This window comes from Micrasema longulum, unplaced genomic scaffold (genome assembly GCF_059751315.1).
Source record: "Micrasema longulum isolate JH-2025_06_02 unplaced genomic scaffold, ASM5975131v1 h1tg002448l, whole genome shotgun sequence".
Taxonomy (NCBI): Eukaryota; Metazoa; Arthropoda; class Insecta; order Trichoptera; family Brachycentridae; genus Micrasema; species Micrasema longulum.
In genome coordinates, this window is record NW_028279593.1 from 185,134 (window position 1) to 211,164 (window position 26,031).

The window sequence follows — 26,031 nt, forward strand, 5'->3', positions numbered from 1 at the left end:
TTTTTATTATTTAGTTTACGTACGAATCTTTTGCTTTTTTGTTGAACATTTGAAATACAAACGGTGTTACTATATTTTAATAACTATGCAAAACCAAAAAATAACAGAATGCCAAATGCAGTCACCCTTTTTCACTGTTTAAATCAAACCTATTATTTTATTCCCAGGAGTCACGCATACATTTTTTTTAAAATAATAAATTTACCATGTAATTATTTTTAAAACACGTATCAAGCAAATAGTAATTTTGAATTCTTTAGTGTTAATATTTAAATTAAAAAATAAATTATTGCCCGAATTCATGTTTTGTAATGTTCAGCGTAATAACGAAATTCGTCGCTATCCTACGATGGGAGGTGAAGGTTTCAGACTCCCCAAAACAAGAATCCAGGCAACTCAAAACAATCTGTATCATAAAGGACTGAAGATGTTTAATGAGTTGCCAAAAGATATTAGGGATGCTGGGTCTAATGCGTCGTTTCCTGGAATGGCGATGATTTTTGTTAAAAACAAGCATCCATAAAGGTGGAGTGTCATCGGAAAGCGTCTGCATTTTATAAAAATGTTTTGTTTCTGAAATTATTTTTGTATATTATATTGTTTATTAGTTAAGGTATAACTAGGTGTTCAAATTTTATTTGTACAACTATCTAAATGAATACATTACATCAGATAAAAAAAGGTAATTTAATTTTAATAATGCTGGTCTGCGCTCAAAAACTCATAATTTTTATCTTAGTATAACCTCCAATGATTATGACTTTATATTTATAACTGAAACATGGCTACTTCCAAGTATACATAGTTCCGAACTATTTGATGACCGCTACCATGTTTATCGTTACGATAGAAATAGTTCTAGACGTGGGGGTGGGGTGATGATTGGAGCAAAGAAGGAATTTAAAGTTTACCACCAACAAAACTGGGAATCCTCAACCGAAAACATTTGGCTGACGTTAACAGGTAACAATAACGTTAAAATTAATTTATGTTGTATTTATATACCACCAGGAAACAATCATACACCCCATATTCACAATTTTCTCGATAAACTAAGCGAGCTCAGAACTATGAAACCCAACGAAGAATTTCTCGTATTAGGTGATTTTAACCTACCCCAAGCTTCGTGGCATAAGAATACAGATGGAACAATGTTTTTGTCTAACAGTGTTCAATCGACCAATGTTTTGAAACTCTCTGATACATTATCATTTACCGGACTCTCCCAATATTGCTCGATACCGAATAGTAACAACAAATATCTTGATCTCGCCATAAGCTCTGTTAGGCTAGTAATGACTAAACCTACTCAGCCCTTAATCCCGGAATGTCGTCATCACGACGCATTACATATTAATTTAGAACAGTTACCTTACATCCCAATGCAAAGGCAATCCCGTTCCATTCTATTGTTCAGAAAAGCCGATTATAGTAAAATAAATTATTGCCTGAGTAACATTAACTGGGAAAGGGAACTATCTAACTTTCCAACAAATACAGCAGTACATATATTTTATGAGAAAGTGAAAAACGTTATCTCCACCAATGTCCCCACAAGAGAGTGTAGTCAAAATAATTCTTACCCAATTTGGTACAGCCCTGCTTTAATTAAACTAACCAAAGAGAAAATCAAAATGTTTAAAAAATGGAAAAAATTCAACAATCCTCTCGATAAAATTGATTTTGGTATATTACGCGCAAGACAAAAACGAATGACTAAATTTTGTTTCAAAAGTTTTGTTAATAATTCTGAACAAAAAATTAAACAAAACCCAAAGTTATTTTGGAATTTCGTCAAAAGTAAGCGTAAAAATCAAGGTTTACCACAATCAATGATATTCGGGGACACAAAAGCAGATAATCCTAAAGAAGTCTGTGAGATGCTTTCGCAATACTTTGCATCCTCATTCAACTATCATACTCATCCACAAACACCTAATATGAGTGTACAAAAAGATGATCGTGTTAATATTTCTAGTGTTCCTATGTCTCTAAATATGATTGTTAATATTATTAAGAATCTCTCTAATAGCTCAAGTGGAGGAAGTGACAATATTCCATCATATTTTATCAAAATGTGTTGTCATGAAATTGCCAAACCCCTGTTACTAATATTTAAAACATCACTAAGTGAGGGAGTATTTCCTGACATATGGAAACGTGCCCTCATTACCCCGATATACAAATCTGGCTCCAAAAATGATGTGAAAAACTACCGCCCGATATCTAAACTGTGTGTCATGAGTAAGATTTTTGAAAAAATTATTTACAATCAACTATACAATGCTGTCCAGAGCATAATTATTGAAAATCAACACGGTTTTGTCAAATTTAAATCTGTCACATCCAACCTAACATTATTTTTAGAATACGTTTCAAAGGTTATGGACGAAAGGGTTCAAATAGATGTAGTCTACACTGATTATTCCAAAGCCTTTGACACCGTTGTACACAACATACTCCTTACTAAACTATGGAGTTTGGGTATTCATGGTGATCTGTACAGGTGGCTCGTTTCCTACTTAAGTAATAGACTTCAATCAGTGGCCATTAACGGGTTTATCTCAAAGGACGTAAGCGTGCCCTCAGGTGTTCCCCAAGGATCGCACTTGGGGCCGCTACTTTTTATCATCTTCATCAATGACATCAGTAAATGTTTTAAATTTGCCAAATTTTTACTTTTTGCAGACGACATGAAAATTTATTCTGAAATCAATTCACATCAAGATTGCTCTAATTTTCAAGAAGATCTTATTAGGCTAAATGAATACTGCAAACTAAATCACCTTAAACTAAATACTAATAAATGTTATGTAATGACCTTCACTAGAAATAAAACAAAAACTAATTTTAACTACACAATTGATAACAATATCCTCTCTAGAGTAAACGAAATTCGCGATCTTGGAATTATACTTGATTCTAAATTAACTTTTGAAGCTCACATTAATGCAATCGTTAAAAAAGCTTATCAAATGTTGGGTTTCCTAATTCGCATAGGCAATGACTTTAGTAATATACAAACCATTAGACTATTGTACTGTACATATGTAAGAAGTCAGTTAGAATTTGCGTCACCTGCCTGGAACCCTCATTATAAAAAATACATTCATCGAATTGAATCTATTCAATCAAAATTTATATCATACTGCAGATTTAAATTAAGGGTTTCAGAAAATGAAACCAATGAATTTCTCACTCATCTTAACCTAAAACCACTGAAAACCCGTAGAAACGTAGCTGACCTTATATATCTGTACAAAATTATGAATAATCAGGTTGACTGTCCACAGCTCCTATCCCTAATTGGTTTTAGGATCCCTGTAGCGCAGACCAGAAACAAAAACCAATTTCATATTTTTAAATATAAAACTAATGCTTGCCAAAATTCTTATATATGTAGAACTTGCAATCTGTATAACAATAAATTTAACCATATTGATATTAATAATATAACATGCAACAATTTTAGAAAAGTAATTGAAAATCAATTTATGTTTCACTAATTTTTTTTTATTTTTTAAAAAATATGTTTTTTAATATTCTCTTATATAATATCTTATTTAACCGAAATACCTACCTGTGCAGTTAGATTGTGTATGGATATGTACATGTACATGTGTATGTGAGTTTGATATTTGGTTAATTATTATAAACACTTTATTTTATTTTAGTTTTTGAGTTTTTTATTTTATTTTTATAATTATTATTTTCTTCAATTAAGTTGTTCTTCTTATAAGGCTCAATAATTATCGCAAATGTTATACTCGCTGCATATGTATGTATACTTATTATTATGTTATCCGCACTGTAAAATGTACATACATATCTAAATTTAATATCTATTCTTAACTTCTTATTAGTAATATTTATCTTTTAGCTTACGAGAAGGCCTGTAATTGGATCTTAATATATAATTTAACCTACACTGTAATTAATAAATATTGTAATCTGTTGGCTTTCCAAAATAAAATAAAATAAAAATAAAAAATAATGCCGTTCATAATTTCAGCTTTACCATTCGGTTTTATCTTAGTAATTAGAACGATAAACAATAAAGACTTTTGAGTTTAATTGAAAATTCGTTTCTGTTTATTGAATATGAAAGTGATCGTCCATTGTTTTGTTTTATGATGATGAAAGTTTGTGAAATTGTCAGAATTGAGATTGCAAATCAAACGATCGTTTTCTGGATGCATTTATAAGTCGGTTATTAAGATAAATACGTGACATTGCAATAGCGAATGTCTTTATTATTCTGTCACGCACATGACTTCTGTCTTCAGAGAACTTTTTTTGTAGATACCATTTTCTATTGTTCAATTAACTCTTCATACGCTTTAATTCCTTAAAACGTTGTCATGCATAAGAGAAAGGACTCCTTCCTCGCATGCTCATTAGACTCTACTTTGTACATTGTCTCGTTTGTTGGTTGATTTCTTTGTGACATCATTACCATGTTGCCAGATGTCAGCGGATTAAAAAAAAAACTGTTTTATCATCTTCGTTTCTGGGTTCGATTCCCGGTGATATCACGACAATTAAATATGATTTTTCTCCACGCGTTCCTCAACTGTTTGAAAAAAAACTTTTTCGGTTTAGGCTAGGTTAGGAATATTTTTCGATACCTTTTTTTTGTTTTAGTTACTTATACGATTTTTTTTTTTCATATTTAAGTCATATTAGGTAGGTATCTTGAAAAACATTTCCAGATTCAATAAAATATGTTATAAAATCGTCACTGTTCTTTCTTTATTCAAGATGTCTTGATATTATTATTATATCAAATCAGTGATTGATTTGACATTAAGACTCTAACGTGGAGTTGCACAAAATAAACACCAACTTAATAAATAAAATGTTTTTGTTATTATTTTATTATTATCTTTATGTTTCTTTTTATTATGTCTATAATACGTGCTCTCAAATTTAAAAAATACAGGAAATTATCTATCATCTCATAAGATGTGCTTGAGGAACAAAAGCAATTCGCAAATATTTTATTTTAACTTATATTTAATATACGGAAGTTCATACGATAGTATCAATCCGTTTTATACAATTTAAAATGAATACTAATGATCTTGATTGCCATAAACCTTTTCATTGAACTCTAAAAGTATATCGACTAACGTGCAAATTTCCGCAGCCTTGTGTTATATCGATATTGGTGTAAATATATTAAAATTCAACTCTTTAGAAATTTAATTCCACGTTTTCCTGAATTGACCAAAATATTTGCTAAATTCTAAAATTATGATTCTCGTGGTACACGAATCAGAATTCTGAACGAGAAATCTTGTAAAATTGTCATTATATTACCAATTATTCTATAGAAAATGACAATGAAAATGAGTTTTCGTTAAGAATTCCTCTGTCCAACGAGTGTTCAATCAATAAAATAAATCTTGTTGCTATTTTTTTCATTTTGACTTGCTGCATTACTCGGTGCAATTAACGATTAATCTTTGAGCACGCGTAATAATCATCATCATCATTCCTTGTCCGCTCCCTAGTTGGAGCATATGTGTGTCCACAAAGATCCCCGGGGCACCTCTTTCGGCTGCCTGCATCAAGTCAGGTTCGTGTCCCGGAGATCTGACAGAACTGAGTCGAGAACCTGATGCCTTGTAAAGTAGGCAAGCCAAGGCTCTCAGGAGGCATTGGCAGTATATTAACAAACAATACCTAATAAATTCCAGCACTGCATGCGCGCACAGGTTCTTAGTCAGGAAATTAATTAATTTTATTAAGTCGGATATTGAATGGATTCTTGCGAGAATTCGTTGTCTTGAAAAGTATCATGGTGACTTTTTAAAATATTTTTACATAGTATTTAAATGCGCGCGCGGAATCATGGAAGTAAAAACAAGATCAATATCAGGATGTTTTATGTTAATTTAACCAATTGTTTACACGATACAATGCTTTTTAATCAAAATCTGACCGGTTTTCTGGTCCGTATTGTACGAGCTCTAGACCATTTTATTTCAATCTTTTACTGCCGTTTGACTCTCGCGATGTTCATGGTGTTCAAGGTAACGTTAGTAATTTCCTATTTTACCATGTATTATGAATGTATCCAATTTATTTAAATGCAAATGATGTTTCTTTGTTGGTGTTAGACATTTATTTTCCACTTGATATATTGTCAACTCGTCAACATCGTTAGAAATACATACAAATCAGTTTTCAAAGCTTGCATGCTTCGTCAAAAAGCCTGGAGCCTAATTTATAGCAACGACTAAAAAACAATACGCTTCTCCAAACCACTAAATTGTGAATCCACTCTCCTCTGTTAAAGTATAAGCCAGCATAAGGACTTATCATTGTTTTTTTGTTTTTTTTTTTACTGTTAAAAATAATTCTTGCTGCCTTTGCATTATCGACAGAATCAAGAAAGGGGTGCTGCGTTGGTTCGGACATGTAGAGCGAATGGACAGCGAAAGAACGGCTAAAAGGATCTACGATGCGAATGTTGATAGATGCATAAAATGAGGAAGACCGAGAAAGACATGGCACGATCAAGTCCATCAAATACTTGAAGATGGACATGTCAAAAGTAGGAATTATCGGCGTGCGTGCATGAGAAGATGTATGAATGTAGAGGAAGCGAGGTCTGTATGCCAAGATCGAGTGATATGGCGTTCTATCCTCTCTGCCTACCCCTACGGGGAAACGGCGTGATGGTTTGTTTGTTTGTGTTTGTTTGTTTGTTTTTCCAATGCAGTCCCCTGTACACCACTGGGTGTGGAAAGGGGTATGATAATTATGATTATTTACGTTTTTTGGTACTTAAATTTTTGCAATACCATTTAGTAGTAAGGTAGGTATACGTGCATGATAATTGAAAGATCAATACAACGCTTTACCTTAGTCATAAAATATTCCCACATGTTTTTTATTACTCATCGGCAGTACTCCAAGTCATGTCATAATTAATTTTTCTTTTTACCTGTACCCGATGAAAAATGATTTATTCTGCTGTATGCTACGCTTCTGTGTGGCCATACAAATAAATGCATATTATTTCGGTATGTATTCTTAAACTTTCTAATACTCTTCTGTCATGTCATTTTCTTCACAATGCAAAACTTTCATCACACTTATATTTTGTTTTTAATTCGTGATCAGAATATATTATTACTTTTTTATTTGTATTTTTTTTTACTGGAAAATCGTAAAACCACGCATAAACTATATTCACTGAAATTAGACTGCTGTATTTGCACGTCCGAACCACGAGCCCACTGCGTGATATCACGCGTGATGATTAGCCCATTTCACACTATAGCAAAATAAAATGACGTAGAGTGGATTGTCGTTTGTTGTTGTATATATATTTTTTATATTAATGTATTTAGTGCCAGGCAAACGCAATAAGCATTATACCATACGGCCGACTAATCTCCACTCGATTTCCTTTTGGAGGATTTCTAGCTGAGTAGTCGCTGAATAAAATTTAAATAAATACCAAAGAATACTATAAATATTAATCCACCCTAATTTTATCATTCCATGTGAATTCGGACGAGACGTGTGTAATTGGTCATTCTCAGTCGGATATGTCGGGTTTGCTTATTTGTAAATTCTAGAAATAATGAACGCAGTACAGACTTATCGTTTTTTTTTAATTCGTTAATATGTTTGACAAATATTATTATATACACCAGAACCCCTATTTACACGGTTTCACAAAATCAAAGTACAACCAAAATTATACTCAATTTTTATTTTTCTATCCCGAAATGACTTTTATACAAGGAAACCTATATACCACCGTTCTCTTATAGTATATTTTTTTTACTGTATTGCGTTGAATGTATCCCCCGTGTAAGAAGAGGTTTCGGTGTATTGTATATTAATTATAGGGATGTAACGATACCGATACCGATATAATCGGTAGGCCGATATATCGGCATCGCCGATTATATACAACCGATATCAAGAGTTTGAAAAGCTATAATACTTGTCTTATCAACTGAGCTCAGTTGCCTTAGAGCGTCTGTTTTCAACTGCAGGTCTCATACAAAATGATTTGCGTAACAGATTGTCTGCTAATAATTTGAACAAACTTTGTTTTCTTAACAAAAATCTACCAAAACTTAACTTTAATTACTGACTTTATCTTTTGTATCGGTTTACTTTACCATTTGTGTAATTGAATGATAATCACTTTCTTAATTAGCGCTTTGATTGCTTGATAATATTCTTGATAATTCCATACAAATAAATGTTTTCTTCGAATTTTAATTTGACATTTTGGTTTACAAACTTCTCAAGGTTCAGTATCTAATAATATAGAAAATTTTTAGGCAGAATAAAGACAATTATTAATTATTTATTTGTTTATTTTTCTATATTTCTACTAAGCCACCGATATCAGTATCGGTATCGCCGATTATTTAATCTAATGATCGGTATCGGTATCGTATCGATAAAATTATGTATCGTTACATCCCTAATTAATTACTCATAAAAATCGTAATTTTAAAATATTTCATCAAATTACTATCGTTTTACGCATTCTATTATCCACCAGTATTATAATTTGATTTGATTCGACACTTTTGTTAACATATTCATGAAATTATTTATTTGAATCTTTCGCACCAAGTACTTGTCGGGTTTATTAGATAGATTTTTTTTCCATCCACTTAATCGTGTAAAAATATTCAATATGTATTTTGTTAAATTGTGGGGGGGGGGGCAAAATGAATGTACTTAATAAATGATTTATTATGACGAATTTTCCAACTGTTTCTCAGCCCCATATGTTTGTTGTAGCGCGAGGTAAGGAGAACGCTACTTGCTACTTGACGCCCCGTACTCGATGCACTCGCGTGCATTCGTTTCCGTTGCGAATCCGGTTTTGTCCATATAAAAAGTAAGTGCATTTTTCTATTTTGAGCACCGGATCTATGTACTATACATACAGATGAATTTTGATGGTTAAAAAGTAAATGAAGACCGAAGAGACGATACCGCCTGATTCGTGTATCAATCAGTAGATCATCTTATACCAAGAACACTTTTATTCGTCTGTCTTGTTTATTGTATAATGGTAAATTCAGAGTGAGTAATTAGACCAACATTGTCTTGTCAGCGCTGAAATTTACAATTAAAACGCAAAATGACTAGGTTACTGTGAATGTGCATTTTTTACTATTAGGTACTGTTTGAGGGAGAAAATCCACCCCCGCCCGCAGCTGTTATTCTCGCTATTTAAGAGTCCTGGGCCCCGATTACATAATAAAATTATAAGATAATTTTAATCAATCCAATAGATTGTCAATCCACCCTATTTTTACCGTGCCGTGTGGTTTGAGACGATAGAGTGAAATGTCCAAGTCAAAGGTATCTTTTTTTGCACCACGACAGCCCAGAAAACCCAATTACACTGGTGAATTTATAAAATCCCAGGCTTGAGAAAAATCAAATTTTTATGTGTTCTCCCTGGGAATCGAACGCAAAACCTTCCGTGTGTGAGTCAAGTGTCTTGGCCATTACATCCCGCAGACCGCATTTTATGCTTTCCTTTTATATTAACAGTATTATGCATGTTTACGTATATTTTTTATTTCAATAATCCAACAACGAAGAAATACACAGATATGATAAATACACATTTTAAAATATTTTTTTATTGATGTAGCCACTCCACTTGCCAGAACATTTTTATGTATCTGCCCATAATTTGTTTTTGTCTATGGTTGTAAAAGTAATACTTTCATTCTTTATTTTCAGACTTATAATAAAATGTGGAAACCTGTCGTTGGTTCTGTGTCTATGCAATATTTGTAATGGTATAATAACGTATTATAAAGTAAAGTTGAATGAATTATTTTTTTTCTCGTAATATGCGAAACATCTGTAAGTTATTAGCATACTACATTCATTTATTGTGATTAATTCCTTATATGTATGTACGTTCATGATAATATAGTAAATAAAGAAATCTTACGATTCTGGCTTAGCAGAGCAGGCGCCAATCTATCAAAACTATGAAGAAAAAAAAACTATTAATCCAACCGATCAACCCACGAAACCGCGAATGTCTTTCGGCAGATTGAGTAAACTTAAATTTATGTAAAAAAATAAAAATATTTTGATTTTTATTTTATTCCATTATTTTATTTTATTTGGGAAATAAACAGTTCTACATACATATTTATAGTAAACAAACAGATATAGTGTATAAACTCAGAACTAATAACAGATTTCCACAAAGTATACAAAGTTAGTAAAGAAAATATATTACGTATTAAATAAATACATATAAGTTTGTACATACAAAAATGTTATTTTCATGTACTCGTAAATATTTTTCAATAATCAAAGATTTTTTTAAATATTTTTTTAAGAACCGTTAGTTATTATAAATTGGGCGGGATTAGGACAATGATGCTTGAAGAGAGGATAAGGAGGGGAAGGGAGATGTACATATTTATTATTATAATGTCTACCAAGTTACATAATGCATTTTTGGTGTAAATTTTAAATCTGACAGAGTGATGTTTGTGTAATCTATATTTTTAAAATTTTTATTGTACACTGAAAAAGTCATACGAAAAACAGCATTTTTAACATACGATACTTATTAGTAAATGAAATAGGTGGTACCGTCTACAAATCCTGGCTGGCAAATGTATTGTTATTAAACTAAGTAGTTCTGAACAGTCAACTATTCCTGTTATATTATTCTTTTTTTTTTTTTCTTAAGCTCATGAATAATATCACACAATACTTAATGATAATTATGGTCAACCTCCGATTAAAATAAACAGCAGATAATAAATTTGATTAAACTTCTTAGATTTTCACGGATTTTCGTGACGCTTCACAGACTACGCTTTTATGTGATTTCTTGATAACTTGGGTACCAGGATAATTTTTAACGTAGCCCGCCATCTCTGTTTATATTGTCGCTATGTTTTTAGATCTCAATCGTCTCTTTTACCAATCAACCCTTTGGTCTACCTAAGATTATCGGCTCGAAGGAAAATTTATGCCCTGTTTCTACGTAGTTCGGCCAAAGCCGATTTTTCGGGGTAGCCGAGCCTGCGTGCACTCATGTGCTCCTTTAATCTCGTTGTAATGTTTATTAATTTAAACTGTCCCGACAGTTTTTTACAATAGGAAAATATCACATACACAAATACCGATAAAACTATACGAAATGGATTTAGAATAAATTATTGTCTTTTCAAAATCAATATGGATATTGTGGAGAATTTTTCCCACACATAATGTTATAAAGAAATTCAATAAAAATACGTTCGTAGAAAAACGCGACGTGTTTGGCTTTGGTTGTTGGGACGTCAAGATTCGTGATAATGTTCTAAACAAATTCCAATGGCCAGGAACAAATAAACATGAATCGTGACGTATTAGGGGCGTGACTAATGGAATGACTGTTTTCGCAGGAATTCAAAATTACAAACTTAAAAGTAATTTTTATGCTACTAATAATTAGCAATATTTTTTTTTTACTGGACAGTATTTTATGGACCTTTATTACTTTAAAAATGTTAAAAAAAAGTTGTATTTTTCTATTCAGCTTATAAAACCTAAGGTTACACAAATAACATCAACCCTGATGGTGGACGCCGTAATGCAATCCGAAACGTCACGCGTCGGTAAATAGTACGAACGACACACGACATAATAACCCAGAAAACTTATTGTGCGATAAATAAGATCATCACTTTTCTTGTGCTTTTTTTACTAACAACATTGTATCATTGAAGATTATAATATCGATTGATCACTGCATACAATTATGAGCGAGGATTTTTCTATAAATAACAAATAAATATCATCCACAAGCTGCTTTCAAGTTTGTTGGTGAAAATTCTTGGAAGTTCATTGTAATTTATTATAGAAATAAAAGACAAGTGATACTCAAATCAATAAATGTTGGGATAAACCGTAACCGGTTTCATGGTTTTCGCGACATCTTCTTGTGTTCATACAAAAACAGCAAGGATAAAGAATCAAAAATTATATAATAGTAATTGAATTGAATTATTCCTATAAAACCGGTCACTGATTTTTCCAAAATTTATAGATTTAAGTATCACTTGACTTTTACTTTTATAATATATATATTTTTTTTAATAAAAAAAATAAATATTAGCGTTTTTAAAACTAACCCAAATATTTTAATTTTGGTGGGCATTTTCAACGAGTTGTAAATAACTCAGTATTAGAAAATGGAAATCAAGTTGAGGTAGAGTGGGGTTTGAACCTCGGACCTCTGGCCCGTGAGTTCGTAACACTAGCCACGGGACCACAACCCGATTCAAAAGAAAAAAATATAAATTTAATAACAAAATAACAACCGTGTTGTATTTAGTGTTGTATAAACAGACTTATGATATTTTTGCTATATTTACGTCTGCGTCGCAATCATAATGTTATTATGTACATATTAAGTTCAAGTGATACAATCAGGTTTGATTTAAAACAAAAAAAAATGTTATCAGTTAATCAAATACCAAAGCTGCTGTTAATTAAAATATAACTGGCTGTTGCGGATATATGTTATTATAACCTACTGTTGTCAAGTGAGCCTTTGTCGAATGAGCACATTCTCTTTGTTAGTGAACGTTTTAATTTGTTCTGCCATGTATCTACGATAATACATACTCGTATCTGTTTGTACGCCGCCTTTTACCTGCATCATCTCCCACCTGCTCGAGTACACGAGCAACTTCCAACCAAGAACCGTGACTGCTACTCAGTATTCAGTATTCAACCGGCTGGCCGGCAGCGCCAAAGCGGTTGCCTTCGTCGCGAACTAAATCGAAATCGAATCGGAAATCAAAAATCGTCGATCTCTCGGCATCTACTAATCGTAGCACTGAAATAGAGTGACAGTTCATGGTTAAGTGACTTAATATCATCTCGTTGCTGTGTTGTTGTTCAGTACGAGCCACGTGTAACCGTTCGCCATATCAATAATACAGTCCAGGATACCGTTTATGACCCACTTTTTTAACTGTGTTTTGGCGTGGGAATTTCTCCGTATTATTTTCACGCATGACTATGTTGAAAGTATGTATAATAGGTACTAATGTTGACTTGTTGCACGCGGTTATTTCGAATCAAATATTTTATTTATTTATTTAAAAAATATATATATTTAGTTTTATATAATATTCCCAAGTAGTTTTCGGAATAACGCTTTTAGGGACAAGCATATAATAATATTTATTTATACTTTAAACGATAATACCATTTATAAAAGCAGATCAAAACATATTATATAGATGGTGGAAAGTCAAAAAATACTAAAGGCCAGTTGCACCATTTAAATAAAGTTTAAAGTTTGATAATTTTTGCATTTTCCTCAAAATAGAAAAAAATTAGCTTCTTTATCTTACTTTTTTGAGCAACTCATTTTGTCCACTTTGATAAAAACCCGACAATTATTTAACTTTCAACTTTTTTTAATTTAACTTTTTTATGATGCAGCTGGCCCTTAGCGACATGTGGCCAACTTTACAGAATAGCCAATTAAAGTTTATCTTTTGTTTTATGAATAAAAAACTCATATTTTTATTTAAATTATGTAGGAATCACGCCAATATAATAAGTATATATGAGATTATTTTATTTATAAAAAAAAAGCTTTAGTTGGCTCTTTTGTAATGTTGGCTAAATTTCGCTTACTATTTTTTGCATTTCACCATCCATATACCGTGTTTTTCGAACCGTAAGACGCACCTTTTTACACCAAAAATTAGCCCGCAAAATACGGTAGATATACTCGTATTATTATAAATTAACAGCTTAATCGAAAAAATAAATTACAAACTTATTTTTTAAATCGAATCGAATTGGGTTGTGGTCCCGTGGCCAGTGTCTCGGACTTACCGCTCAAAGGTCCGTGGTTCGAATCCCACTCTACCCCAACTGATTATCATTTTCGTATAGTGAATTATTTACAACTCATTGAAAATGGCTATCAAAATGAAATATTTTGGTAAATCATAAGTACGCAAATATATATATTTTAAAAATAAATAAATTATATGCAAAAAAAAATATAAAAATTAAAGATACATAATACACATTGCCTGGATCAACTAAGGCAACATTATTTATTCGAAATACTTCTGGAAATTATTTTTTTAAATTCATTCGGACTGTTTTTATATTTTGAAATTGGCACCCTAAATCCCTGTGGCTATTGATCAAACTGTTTGAAAGATATGTATTGCAAGGATTTAGTACCAAACATCGTTGAATTCACAGTTCCTACATGAATTTCATTTTGCTATCGGGTAGTTTACTGGTGGTTGTCTATTGAAGACGGGATGGATAGATGTTCTCTATTATTATGAAACTGCATTTTCTGCACGACCCTTTTGAACTTGTGAATCTAATTATATATAAATTGCATGAAACGCATTGCATTATCTCCAAGTCGTTGTATCGTAATGTAACATTAGTCCGAAGCGGTCCCGTTGTGTGATGGCTAGGACGCTTGTCTCACGCATGAGTACCAGATTCGATTCCCAGTCGAATCACAATACAAATATGATTTTTCCAAACCCCTGAAGTCGCGCGAGCGATGAAACCAATTATTGGTACATTAATACAAGTGGATTAATGTGTCCACCTGTCATTTATTTAAAAAATATATATATTTCAATGAACTTCCATTTAGAAATCTCATTAATTAATCAAAAGGTTATATTACAATTTCATTAAGTAAATGTTTTATGTAATTTTTTTCTTTTTTTTTTCTTACGGAGAGTAAATTTTTACATACTGTTTAACTAAGTTTTTGTGTTTTGCACCGGTCATACTAATCGATTCATTGGAAAAAAATATATCATTATTTTTATTATTCATCAATTCTATCACTAATATACGTAATAAAATATTTCAAAGTAAATGCCGCTTCAATCAATCAATATTCAATCAATCAATATTTAAGTAAACTCTTAAATACATATTCGTAAGAAATAATCATAACAACATTATAATAAAACTTTACATAATATTACACTTTTATTTTTGTACCTACTTAACTATCTTTTAATCAAACTTCTTGCTTTACTATTTCACGTTTTTTTATGTAAAATTTAATATTTTACGATATTAACGGTTATGCTATGAAAGGTTTCTTGAAAATTCAATCGTTATTTTATTTGATGGTTATTTTAATAACACGTATAATAACTCGATTTAATATCGCGTGGTTGTTTTTTGTTCCATGATTCGTGGTGTGTAAGTACATTGCATGCAAAATATAATAAATATATGTATCTGAAAATTATTCAAATTTAGAGAAATTAATTTTTGTCTGATGAATTTAACGAAAATAAGTTTTAAGGTCAGGTGGGGCGAGAGTAACTACGGGGCAAGAGGAGCAAAACCTCATCTCGGCCTATTTACTTCTATTCGGTCAGACAGAGGTGCGGTTTTGTTCCAGAATCAAAACAAAGATGTTACTATTGCGTTTTTTTTTTTTTAATAATATTTTTTGACAGTCTTTTTATTTGACACTCTTGACCCAAAAAAGCCCCTCTTCTTGCCCATTTGAATGATTGAAGGTAATAATTTTATTGGTGGTTCCTCTAGTTTTATTACAAAAATTAAAATACAAATGATCAAGTCCTACTGAACTGCATAAAATGTAGTATGCCAGCATATGCTTATAATTAAGTTATAATATATATAAACATAATCTTATCTCTAAAGTTATATAACATGTAAAAACTCTTATTACTATGGAAAAAAAAGAAAATATGTTTTCCTATGTGCACCAAAAAAATAAAAAAGAATCACAAAAAAAATTCAAAATAATAAACCATGTTCTAAAAGCCAGATTTTCTCCATACGTCTTTCTCTTGAGCCTGATAAGTGTTTTTGTTTTTTTATATTTAATGGGAGCATATTATAAATTTGTGGTATATTGTACTCTAGTGTTCTTCTCCCGTATTTATTATCGAATAATAGTTATTTGTTTTAAAGGATATATATATAACGAGGCAAGAGGAACAGTCGTGCCGATTTTTAGAGTATTATTAATAACACTGTTTTGGTGCAAAAAATAGCTTTAAATAAAAAAGTATGCCACCTTTACCCCACCTGACCTTATATCATTTATTCATAGTTATTTAAGTACACTAGTTTGTTTATTTTGGTGTTTTATTGTTTTGATCTTTGAAACTCACGTGTTTGAAAAAAATCTTTCCCATGATTTCAAGAAGTTGTCGATTTCTCGTTAAAAGTTATAGGAATGCTGTTTTGTTATTCTATTTGAAATGGAATGGCAATATTTTATAAGTAAACACTTGTATTTATCATTCATATAATATTTTCAATTTAATGCAGTTGGTGCTATATCTTTGCAACTTAGCTTTCAAACAGTTGCCACAAAGATTTCAAGTTCTGATTTTGAAGGACATGAATTGAAAAAAATATTTTTTGACAAGTAATTTGAATAAATAATATTACTCTGTAGGAAGGAGGAAGCGAGGTCTAAAGATATAGTGATATGGCGTTCTATTCTCTCTGCCTACCCATACGGGGAAACGGCGTGATGATTTGTTTGTATATAACTCTTGTTGATCCCGAGACAGTTAATTTTGTAAGTATATTTAATTTTTGATACATTTTTAGCTTTGTAAAAATTAAGTTTTTTTTTTGTGTAAATTGTTATTTTATAATTCATATTTTAATTGTCTTTAACATAACTGTTGAAAATTAAAGAGTAAATACGTCTACTTTAAATAATATTTTATATATTTGTCCCTAAATGATTTTTTACCAAAACTCCATAGCTTTATTATATAAAATTATATATAGTATGTTTCGCAACTAATATATATATATAAATTTTTCGTTAGTAAGTTAGTATAAAATTTATATTTGAATCACTCACTTTGTGGTTATTCATTATAATAAAATAAATATAAAACCACTTTCAGTTAAGTATACCTTAATAATAAAGCTTTTGCAGCTTTAAAACCGGTCGGTAGAAAAAATAAAAAATAAGTGGTTAAAAACAAAGTTGTTTATATTTATTTTATTAGTAAGTACAAACTGAAAAGTATAATGTAGTTTTTAATATCAAAAACATTCTTCGCTTTGTGAAAGTAAAGCCTTTAACCCAATACTCCTCATAATAAATCATCTGTTAAATTTAACTTCGAGTCCTCTTTTAAAAATATTTCTTTTATTATTCATATTATCCTCTTTCTCTTTTCATTCTTCTGTTTTTTTCCTACATTATTTTATAATATAAATAACAATGCGAATAATTCTAAGTTATTTCAAGTCCCGATGATGAGAACGACGAGGAGTAGGTATACGTATATAAGTTCGTTTTGTAATTTATTTATATAATAGTTTGCTTATGATTATTGGTGCCGTTTAATATTAATTAATAACTCGTGTTTTGTTAATAATTTGAACACAAACATTTAAATTCAAATTTGAAATGAATGGTTTGACTACGTATCATTTGTCAATAACAGATTTATTTTGTACTAATGATATTTTTTGACTTATGACAAAGAAATGAAAAAAACAAAAATAAATCATTTAGTAACAAATGAAAACAATCGTTTGCTCAGTTGTGTGAATATTGTGTGTATGCGTGTTAGCGGGGATGTGTATATCTATGTTTAAGAAGTATAGTATGTGTGCGTGAAGGGTTTCTCTCATCAATAATTTTTAGATATTTGTCATTGAATGTATTTTTTGAGTTCTTAAATAAATTTATGGTTTTAATTATATTCTAATTTGTTGCAACAGAGAAGGAAAACATTTTTGAGAAGGGAATATGGGAGTCTAGGCATGTGCAGGGCTTATGACCTGTCATTGGCTGGTTTAAGTGGCTACTTTACACACTGTGTAACATTCACCATTCTGCTATTCTGTTTGAACATCCTCATTTCCTCAACTCTTCCATTAGGCAGAATGGTGAATGTTACATAATGTGTAAAGTGGCCACTTAAACCAGCCAATGACAGGCCATAAGCCCTGCAAATGCTCCCATATTCCCTTCTTTAAAATATTTTCCCTCTCTGTTGCAACAAATTTAAATATGAACAACTCCTTAGGGAGAAAATCCAGCCAGTCTGCAAGCTTTGGACATACTAAAAAAATTGTTTAATTATATTCATTTAAAGGGGTGTTTTTTTTTTGGCACCTGGAGCGTAAGACTGATTATCTTACCTTCTTGTAACAAAATGATTAAGGTAAGCTGCGGTTGGTGCACCAATGCAATGCTTAATGCACCACTAGGTGCGGCAATAGAATAATGATGGAGAAACTGAATAAAACCACCATTTAATATTTCATGTCAATTTTTCCGAGAATAAGGAACTTCAGTGCTACGGGAAATTGGATATAAAAATGTTTTCTTACACGCGGTAAAAGTTAGAGCATTGAATTCCATTGCAAGTTTTTGGAAAAAATAATGAAAATAAAGTTCTTTGAACTACGTCACAAGTTTTTCCCAATCAACCAATGATTGAGTGTTGTGATAGATTCCCTGTTTCCGGGAAGTCAACTCATCAATCAGCAGAAGACTTGTGACGTCACGGGTGAAGCAATTAAACTTGAAAAAAATCGTAGCGCTGATATATTTATGATACTTATTTTTTTTATGCCAACTGAACTTCCTTATTGGACCCGAAACCTTTTGCATGGTTAGACAAACGCGTAAACCATTGATTGCACCGAACTTGTGTACCAATGTTTAATTTTGCTACTTTTTTTTATTCGTTTGAAAATGTGTGGGTCGACATCATTGCGTAGTTATTATTGATCTACCTCACTTTAAGCAGAGAAAGTGACGGACGACTGTAACTAAGTAAATACACTGTAACCTTAGTATGCAGTAATACTTCCGAAACGTTTATTTTTTGTGGTCATTATAAGAGATTTTAAAATTTGTACAAGAATAATTGTATATTTCGTAATAATTATTCTCCTTTCCACACCCAATGCTGCATAGAGCACCGCATTCTTAAACCAAATGCGGCGTATTTCGATCGTCAGTTCCACAAACGGTACGGTAAGGTGATCATGGTCCTACGATTCAGTTGCTAGTCTAAGAATAATAAAATATTTCAGTTTAAATAACCCCTAGAATCAATATTTCACGGCCACTGTTATCGAACCCACTTTCCTCGAACCCTAGTCATTAAGAATTGTAGGCGAAAACGACTTATCTCCACCCCTTTTTCAGGATTTTTACTTGAGAGCAGCTTCTGCTTTCTTCTTCAACCTTATTCTCTCCACTGCTGGATAAAGGCCTCTTCCAAACGTCTCCATTCCTTCATATCACCCGCTTTCATCATCCATGTTTTACCGGCTATCGAGGCAATGTCATTGACCCAACTTTTTCGTGGCCTTTAAACACTTCTTTAGTTTGCCCATGGTCTCCACTTGATTATTCTGGGTGTCCACCTGTCATAATTTTGCCTCGCTAAGTGTCCAGCCCACTGCCATTTTAATTTTGCTGCACGATCCATGATATCCACGACTCCGGTTCGCCGCCTTATTTCTTCATTTCTTATTCTGTCTCGTAGACAAACACCGAGCATCTGTCTTTCCATGGATCGTTGTGTGCATTTTAGTTTCTGGCTATTTTTCTGTGACACATACATGGTTTCCAGCAGCTAGTGAAAACAGCTATCGGGTCGAAAACACTCGTTCAGGGTTCCGATTCTATTTCACACACAGAACTGTATTTTTTTATCCTCCTGGGCACATGGATAGTTATTCATTCGCCTCATAAACTTGTTATGTTGGACTTCACGAACTTTTATTTTAAAAATTAAAGTACAAAGAATAAGCTCTTTAGCGGACTTATTGCTAGAAGCAATATCTTCTAGCAACAAAAAACAGACTTGTCAAAAGAAGAATTAGTCAAAAAATTGTACTAAAAAACGAAAATATATACATTTAAAAAAACTGATTAATTAAAAATAACAGCTGTTTTTTAATTGAGAGATAAGGCTCGCACGCATTAACTTTTAAAAAGTACATTATGTTATACATATTAAAGGATGAGGAATGAGGAATCAGATAATGAGTACGAAAAGAGAGAGAAAGATGAACCAAAGAAAGTAAAGGGATAAAAATTTATATTTTTAAAAAACAGGGAGTTCAGGATTCTGAGGATATATAGTAATGTTTTAAAGTGACAAAAAATTTGTTCCACCGAGCAATTTTTCCTTTAATTACGATTTACTTTAATTTTCAATCGTTTTAATGTTGGCACTTTTTTCTTAAAAGCCTTTTCAAAATATATAAGAGAGAAATAAGTCAATTTTGAAGTCGAATTAAATTCTGTCATAACTGTCAGTTTCCGAAACGAATGGCTAGATGCAAAAAAAAATGTATAAAGGTTCTGCCCTATTAACATATAAGAGTATCTAGGCGTAGAAAGTTGCCACTATAAAAAAATAATTAGTTATATTTTTTCCGTCTGTTTTACTATCTTCCGGAGTTTACGTATCGAGACGTTAAAGGAGCCGGCTTTGTAGTCGCTTGGTGATAAATACAGACGATCGTTAAGCATATCGTCTTGGCAAGTGTCAAAAGTCTTTTAAAAATCATGTTCAAGCGAGAATTTTTTGCTTGAATTGGGATTTATTGGAGTTTATAATCGCTTTAAAGTGGGCACTTTCTATCACAGAAGCCTATTTAAAATATAAATGAGAACTACTTTAAATGTTGATGAAGTAAAAAACGCGGACTAATTTTTGCGGTCATTCATTGGTTCGTTTCGATCATACGATGCCGATATGGCAAGTAGGTAAAACATACTGAGGTAGATACAGATAGTACAGAAGTTAAGTATACCCTCTCGATATATACAGATGAATATAGGGTTCATAATTGACGCCCAGACGATCTATGAGTTCCGTATTGGCGTCCAGATAGCAAATATAAGCATAGCACAGGGAAGACAATATAATAGATAGGGACAGATTTTTTTTGGTTGTGGTTGGAAGGGAATTCTGAAGTATTTTCAGTAAAAGGATGGTGCGTTTTTTAAACTTCTCCCCAACCTCAATTATGTTACGAGTAAGTATCTAAATGTATTTTTACGTTTGGATACAATGACATAATTGTATTGTTATTATAACATAAGATAATATTATTGCCTAGCAGTAAATATTTCCTAGTTGTAAGGCTTTTGTTCTATCGTTTAAAGTTCAACAAGTCCAATCTACTCGAAACCAACATTTTCACGATTTAGCATTTAAATTAGTGATCTCTTAAGCAATATCCTAGCAATTCAATATCATTCATCGTTGCAATTTACTATTATTATACATAATTTATTTATTTATTTGACAATTTTAGTTTGCGTTACTTTACCCATCACGTAATGAAGACTGTAAATATAAGTTAGATGTTAATGAATAGAAAGCGGATAGCTACTAAATTGCCGATATGTACAGAAATATAGATCCATATTATCCGCAGCAGCCGTATTCAGCGAGTGAATTGCCCTATTAATGGGTGAACTCTGACTTGCATTTGTACGGCTTCTGGATGCGTAAAACAGTGCATGCATAATTCATTTATTAACGCCCAAAGAGCTTTGTAGGTTATAAACAATTTACTGTAAAAAACATGCAATTTTAAATGAAAAAAAAAATGTATTAAAAAAAACAAATGTTTTTTTTTTTTTTAATTTTTATTTGTATTTTGTACTCCCAGGAGTTACAAAAAAACTCGTTTTGGGGCAGAATAATATTTACATAAAGGTATGGTAATAATAATAATATAGTAACAAGTAATAATATGTACATAAAACTGAAATAAGATAGCAAGCAAATATATAATACAAAGAAATTAAAACAATTAATTATTCAAAAATGCCTCATCGGCCTATTAGGCGCATTAAAATAGATACATTTGACCAAATTAGGAATATCAAAAAGATTATTTACAACTTCATATAAAAAAACCAAATCAGGTATTATTCTTCTATCACCAATTTAAAGTAAAATCAATCTAAGAAATAACTTTATTTTATGTTTTATATTTTATTTTTGCACCACAACAGGCCAGGAGGCCCAATTACAGTGGTGAATTACATCACAGAACACCCAAGCTTGAGAAAAATCACATTTAATTTTTGTGTTCTCACCGGGAATCGAACCCAGAACCTTCCGTATGTGAGTCAAGCGTCTTGACCACTGCACCACGGAGGCCCGCAATATAATGTTTTTTTTTTATAAATCTGTTGAAGAACACGGCAAAACATGTTTTTTAAATCTAGTGTCAGTACAATTGAACGTAGTTATGCAGAAAGCAGCCAGTCCACAATTTTGGAAAAATTAGGTATTCGTGTTATCGGATGCCGCAAGTTCTATGTTCTGCTAAAAACAGCCAGGCCGCTTTCATACAAAAAGCTGTAATCATCACCTTTTGATGATGATGATAAGTGTTGATCACAAAAACGGCATTTCTCAATTTTCAGAAAACACCCACAGCACTAGGAAAATCTTACGGTATTCATGTTGGTGGGAAGATTAATGTCTCCTGAAATCTAGTTCTCTTAAATAAATTAATGTGGATAAATACATCAGTATTTTAATTTTATAAAAATACATGTAATAAAAAAAACGTTTTAGTACAGAATGTTACCTCATGCATTCAAAATTTTAATGAGGTATTATTCAATATTAGATCTGTCTGTTTTCTGCAAAATGCACTTCGAAAAAATCACCTAAATTTTAACACAAAATGAAAATATTTTTGACGTTAATGTAACAAATTGATTAAGTTATTTTTTACAATTGAGTACCCTAAAATGAACATAAAATAATAAGTTCAAAAAAACAAAACATTGTTTATCATTTGTTAAAGTAAAAAACATTCTTACTGTTGTGTATATTTGATTACTCACTCTTTTCACAAAAGTGCTATTATCTGTTTCACTTTTTTGTGGTTGGCTGCTTTCTGCATAACTACTCGTATATTCAATTAAACATTTGAATACCCAGATTTTTTTTCATCATTTCTTAAACAAAGACGGCAAAACAAGATATAAGTTTGACATAATATCGTAGTTGTTATCTGTTAAGTAAACTTTTTTTAAAGTATTTTTTTATTTCTCATTAAGATTATACGATTTAGTTTCAACAAAATATACATAAATGTTTTTTCAAATTAAATTGTCAAAGTCATTTTCCTTTTTGTTGTCAATAAAAAATATGCAAAGTAAAAATCCACCATTAAAGGATACATTATTTTATTTATCTCCTGAATAATTTAAAAAATGTTACTCAACAGATATTGCTAATTTTCTAAAGATACTATGCCATTAATTAATTACGATGTAATTTGGATGAATACATAATAATACAATATCATTATGCATTCATAGAATTTCAAATGCATCATATTATGATACAATGCAAATTTGAATCCTTGAGTATTTTTTCAGTTTAAACCATTAATTAACCCCATATTATGCTTTTACTGAATATTTCATTAGCACATTTTTTTTTCATGTACTTAGTTTCATTTTAAAAATTATTTTTTGGGTATTCCAAACATTTCACGCGATAAAACATAACACCTTTCAACAAAATTTTAATGACTGCGAATATTTTCTAGAAGTTTCTACGATTTTAGTATTTATATCTTTAAAAACTGCTTTTTGCGTGCTTCGAAAGATTGTTTTTTTTATTTTTTATTTATAGCTATGCAAGTATGACACATACTTGCATAGTTTTGTTTTCTGTATTTTGAAATATAAAGCTAATATACATTTTTAAAAAAATAAATAGGTCAAACCAAAAACATTCAAGTTTCCCTTTTCTTAAATTCTTATTTTAAAAAAATTAAAAAAATATTTATTAAATTTTCTTTGTTTTTTTTTACAATATACATAAGAGGTAAAACAGAGTTTTAAAAAAAATAAAGGATAATTACTAGCAGTGAAATATATATTAACAGTAAAAAAAGTAAACAAAAATCCCACAAAGGCATGGCTTGTTCGTGGGTATACAAGAAATATTTATGAATTTTTGCTCCTATAATAAAATAGACAGGTATAATATTTTTGTGTCATATAAGAAAGAGAAAAGAAAATATTCTGCAAAAGATTACTAGGTACTTTTTTGTTTAATAGTAATGAAAAAAGGAAATAAAAAAAATACAAAAAAGAACATAAAAATATTCCTTATTATTAAAGGGCAACAAAATATACTTATTTACTTAAAACGTAAATTTTAGTTTTAATCTTAATAATGTACTACTTTCTCGGTATAAATAATTTTTATTCTCTCACACATTCAGGTTTATAGTTTTTGCGTATTCTTGTTATCATAAAACAGTGTTCATTTCTGCTTTCTCCTTATTTCAATAGACGAAAAAATTAGTCAAATCGTCAGTAAGGAATACTTTCACGACATTTGTCATGTGAACTTCTATCACCTAATATACCATTCGTAGGCACATAAATATTCTATGCCAAAGTGCTTTCTACTATACCCGCCTTCATTGTGAACCTACATTCAAATGCATTATTGTACAGTTCCACTTTGATTTAATCTCTCATGTCGATTAAAAAGCATTTCAAATGACTGATAATTGATACTTTTATTGCATGGTATTTTAATTTCTAAAATTAAAAAAATATAGTACTAAATAAGTACCTTTATCGTTAAATTTTCTATCTAAAATTAGAATATTCGCATAAAAGAACTAGTTGCCTTCGTCGGTTCCATCGAACAATTTTAAAATTTTGATATGGGATATTAATAGTAAAATATCACTTACTACAATTACCGATAAAAACACGTGAAAGGTACTTAGAAAAAAATATTGTATTTCCTGTGTTTCATACTGATTTTTAAAATATGTTTTTTTTAATATTTCTACAAAAACGCGACATGTTTGACCTTGACAATTGTGACGTCAAGATTCGAGAATATGTTCTATTTAAACGGACACGAACAATGTTCAAAATTTAACCGAATCGCGACGTATTAGGGGCGTAGCCAATGCAATCAACCGTTTTTGCGGGAATTTAAAAATATTTTTAATGCTACTAATAAGTACAGAAAATTATTTTTTACTCGACTGTATTTCATAGACCCTTATTAATTTTAAATTGTAAAAAAATGTGATATTTCCCTATAATACCGTATCGAAAAAATCGGGAATTTTTTTTCTTGCCATCTATCGTAGTACGTTTCGTTACGAGGTATTCATTATTGAAAGTTATCGTGAAATAGAATCGTGGCTATATCGTGGCAATAGAATATTGTTTTTTCAAATAAATGTTTTAGATTTATTTGCTCTATGTGATAAATATTTTAAAGTATCGGGTTTGATTGAAAATATTTCATAATGTTTTGACTTCGATTTAGAAATATAATTCACTTAAATAACAAAATAAAATCTATTGTACGAGTATCTCAAGTAGAGGGCGCCGATTGCGATAGGAAATTAAAAGATTTATTTTTGATTATCAATAAAATAAAATTTTATTTTATGTATTATATGAAAATGTGTATGAAAAAAAAAACGTGTGGTCGCGATTATTGCGTGACTATTGATTCTGCAAATTCTCGTAAAAAATTTATAGTTTATACATTATACACACATCTGGGACATCTAGACCCGTATTACAATGGGAAGTTAATGGAGTTATCTTCAATTGTCCATAGAGTAAATTCAAATTTTCTGTATGAAGTAAATATATGCATTTAAAAAAAAAGGTAAAAGCTCAACCAACTTTCGGGTGTCTACATGAGTGCCTCAAGGGTCAGTACTCGGACCACTTCTCTATCTCCTTTACACTAAAGATATAGAGAACATTATCAAAGAATGTGGATTGTGGTCGCACTGCTATGCAGATGATACGCAGATTTATTTTTATTGCAAACCAGGCGAGAGAAGTGTGCTTGTCAATTTAATTGATGGATGCATCAAGAAAATAGGAAACTGGATGGCTGAAAACAGACTAACATTAAACCCATCAAAAACTGAACAACTGTGGGTGGCTTCAGCCAGACGACAGAA

At 31.0% G+C, this 26,031-nt stretch overlaps 1 protein-coding gene across 4 annotated transcripts in view; it reads left to right on the forward strand.

Annotated features, from left to right (window-relative positions):
* LOC148272168 (protein fem-1 homolog CG6966) overlaps nucleotides 1-26,031 on the forward strand; it is a 219,742-nt gene that overhangs the window by 143,637 nt on the left and 50,074 nt on the right. Inside the window, exon 1 of one of the 4 annotated variants that reach the window (XM_088240422.1) lies at nucleotides 12,941-13,059. The exons of 2 other annotated variants lie outside the window; for them this stretch is intronic. In XM_088240422.1, the coding sequence (XP_088096548.1) occupies nucleotides 13,045-13,059 (15 nt within the window). In that variant the 5' untranslated portion in view covers nucleotides 12,941-13,044. Of the gene's footprint in view, nucleotides 1-12,940; nucleotides 13,073-26,031 lie in introns of those variants that run through there. One more of the 4 variants, XM_088240423.1, reaches the window with a different exon arrangement.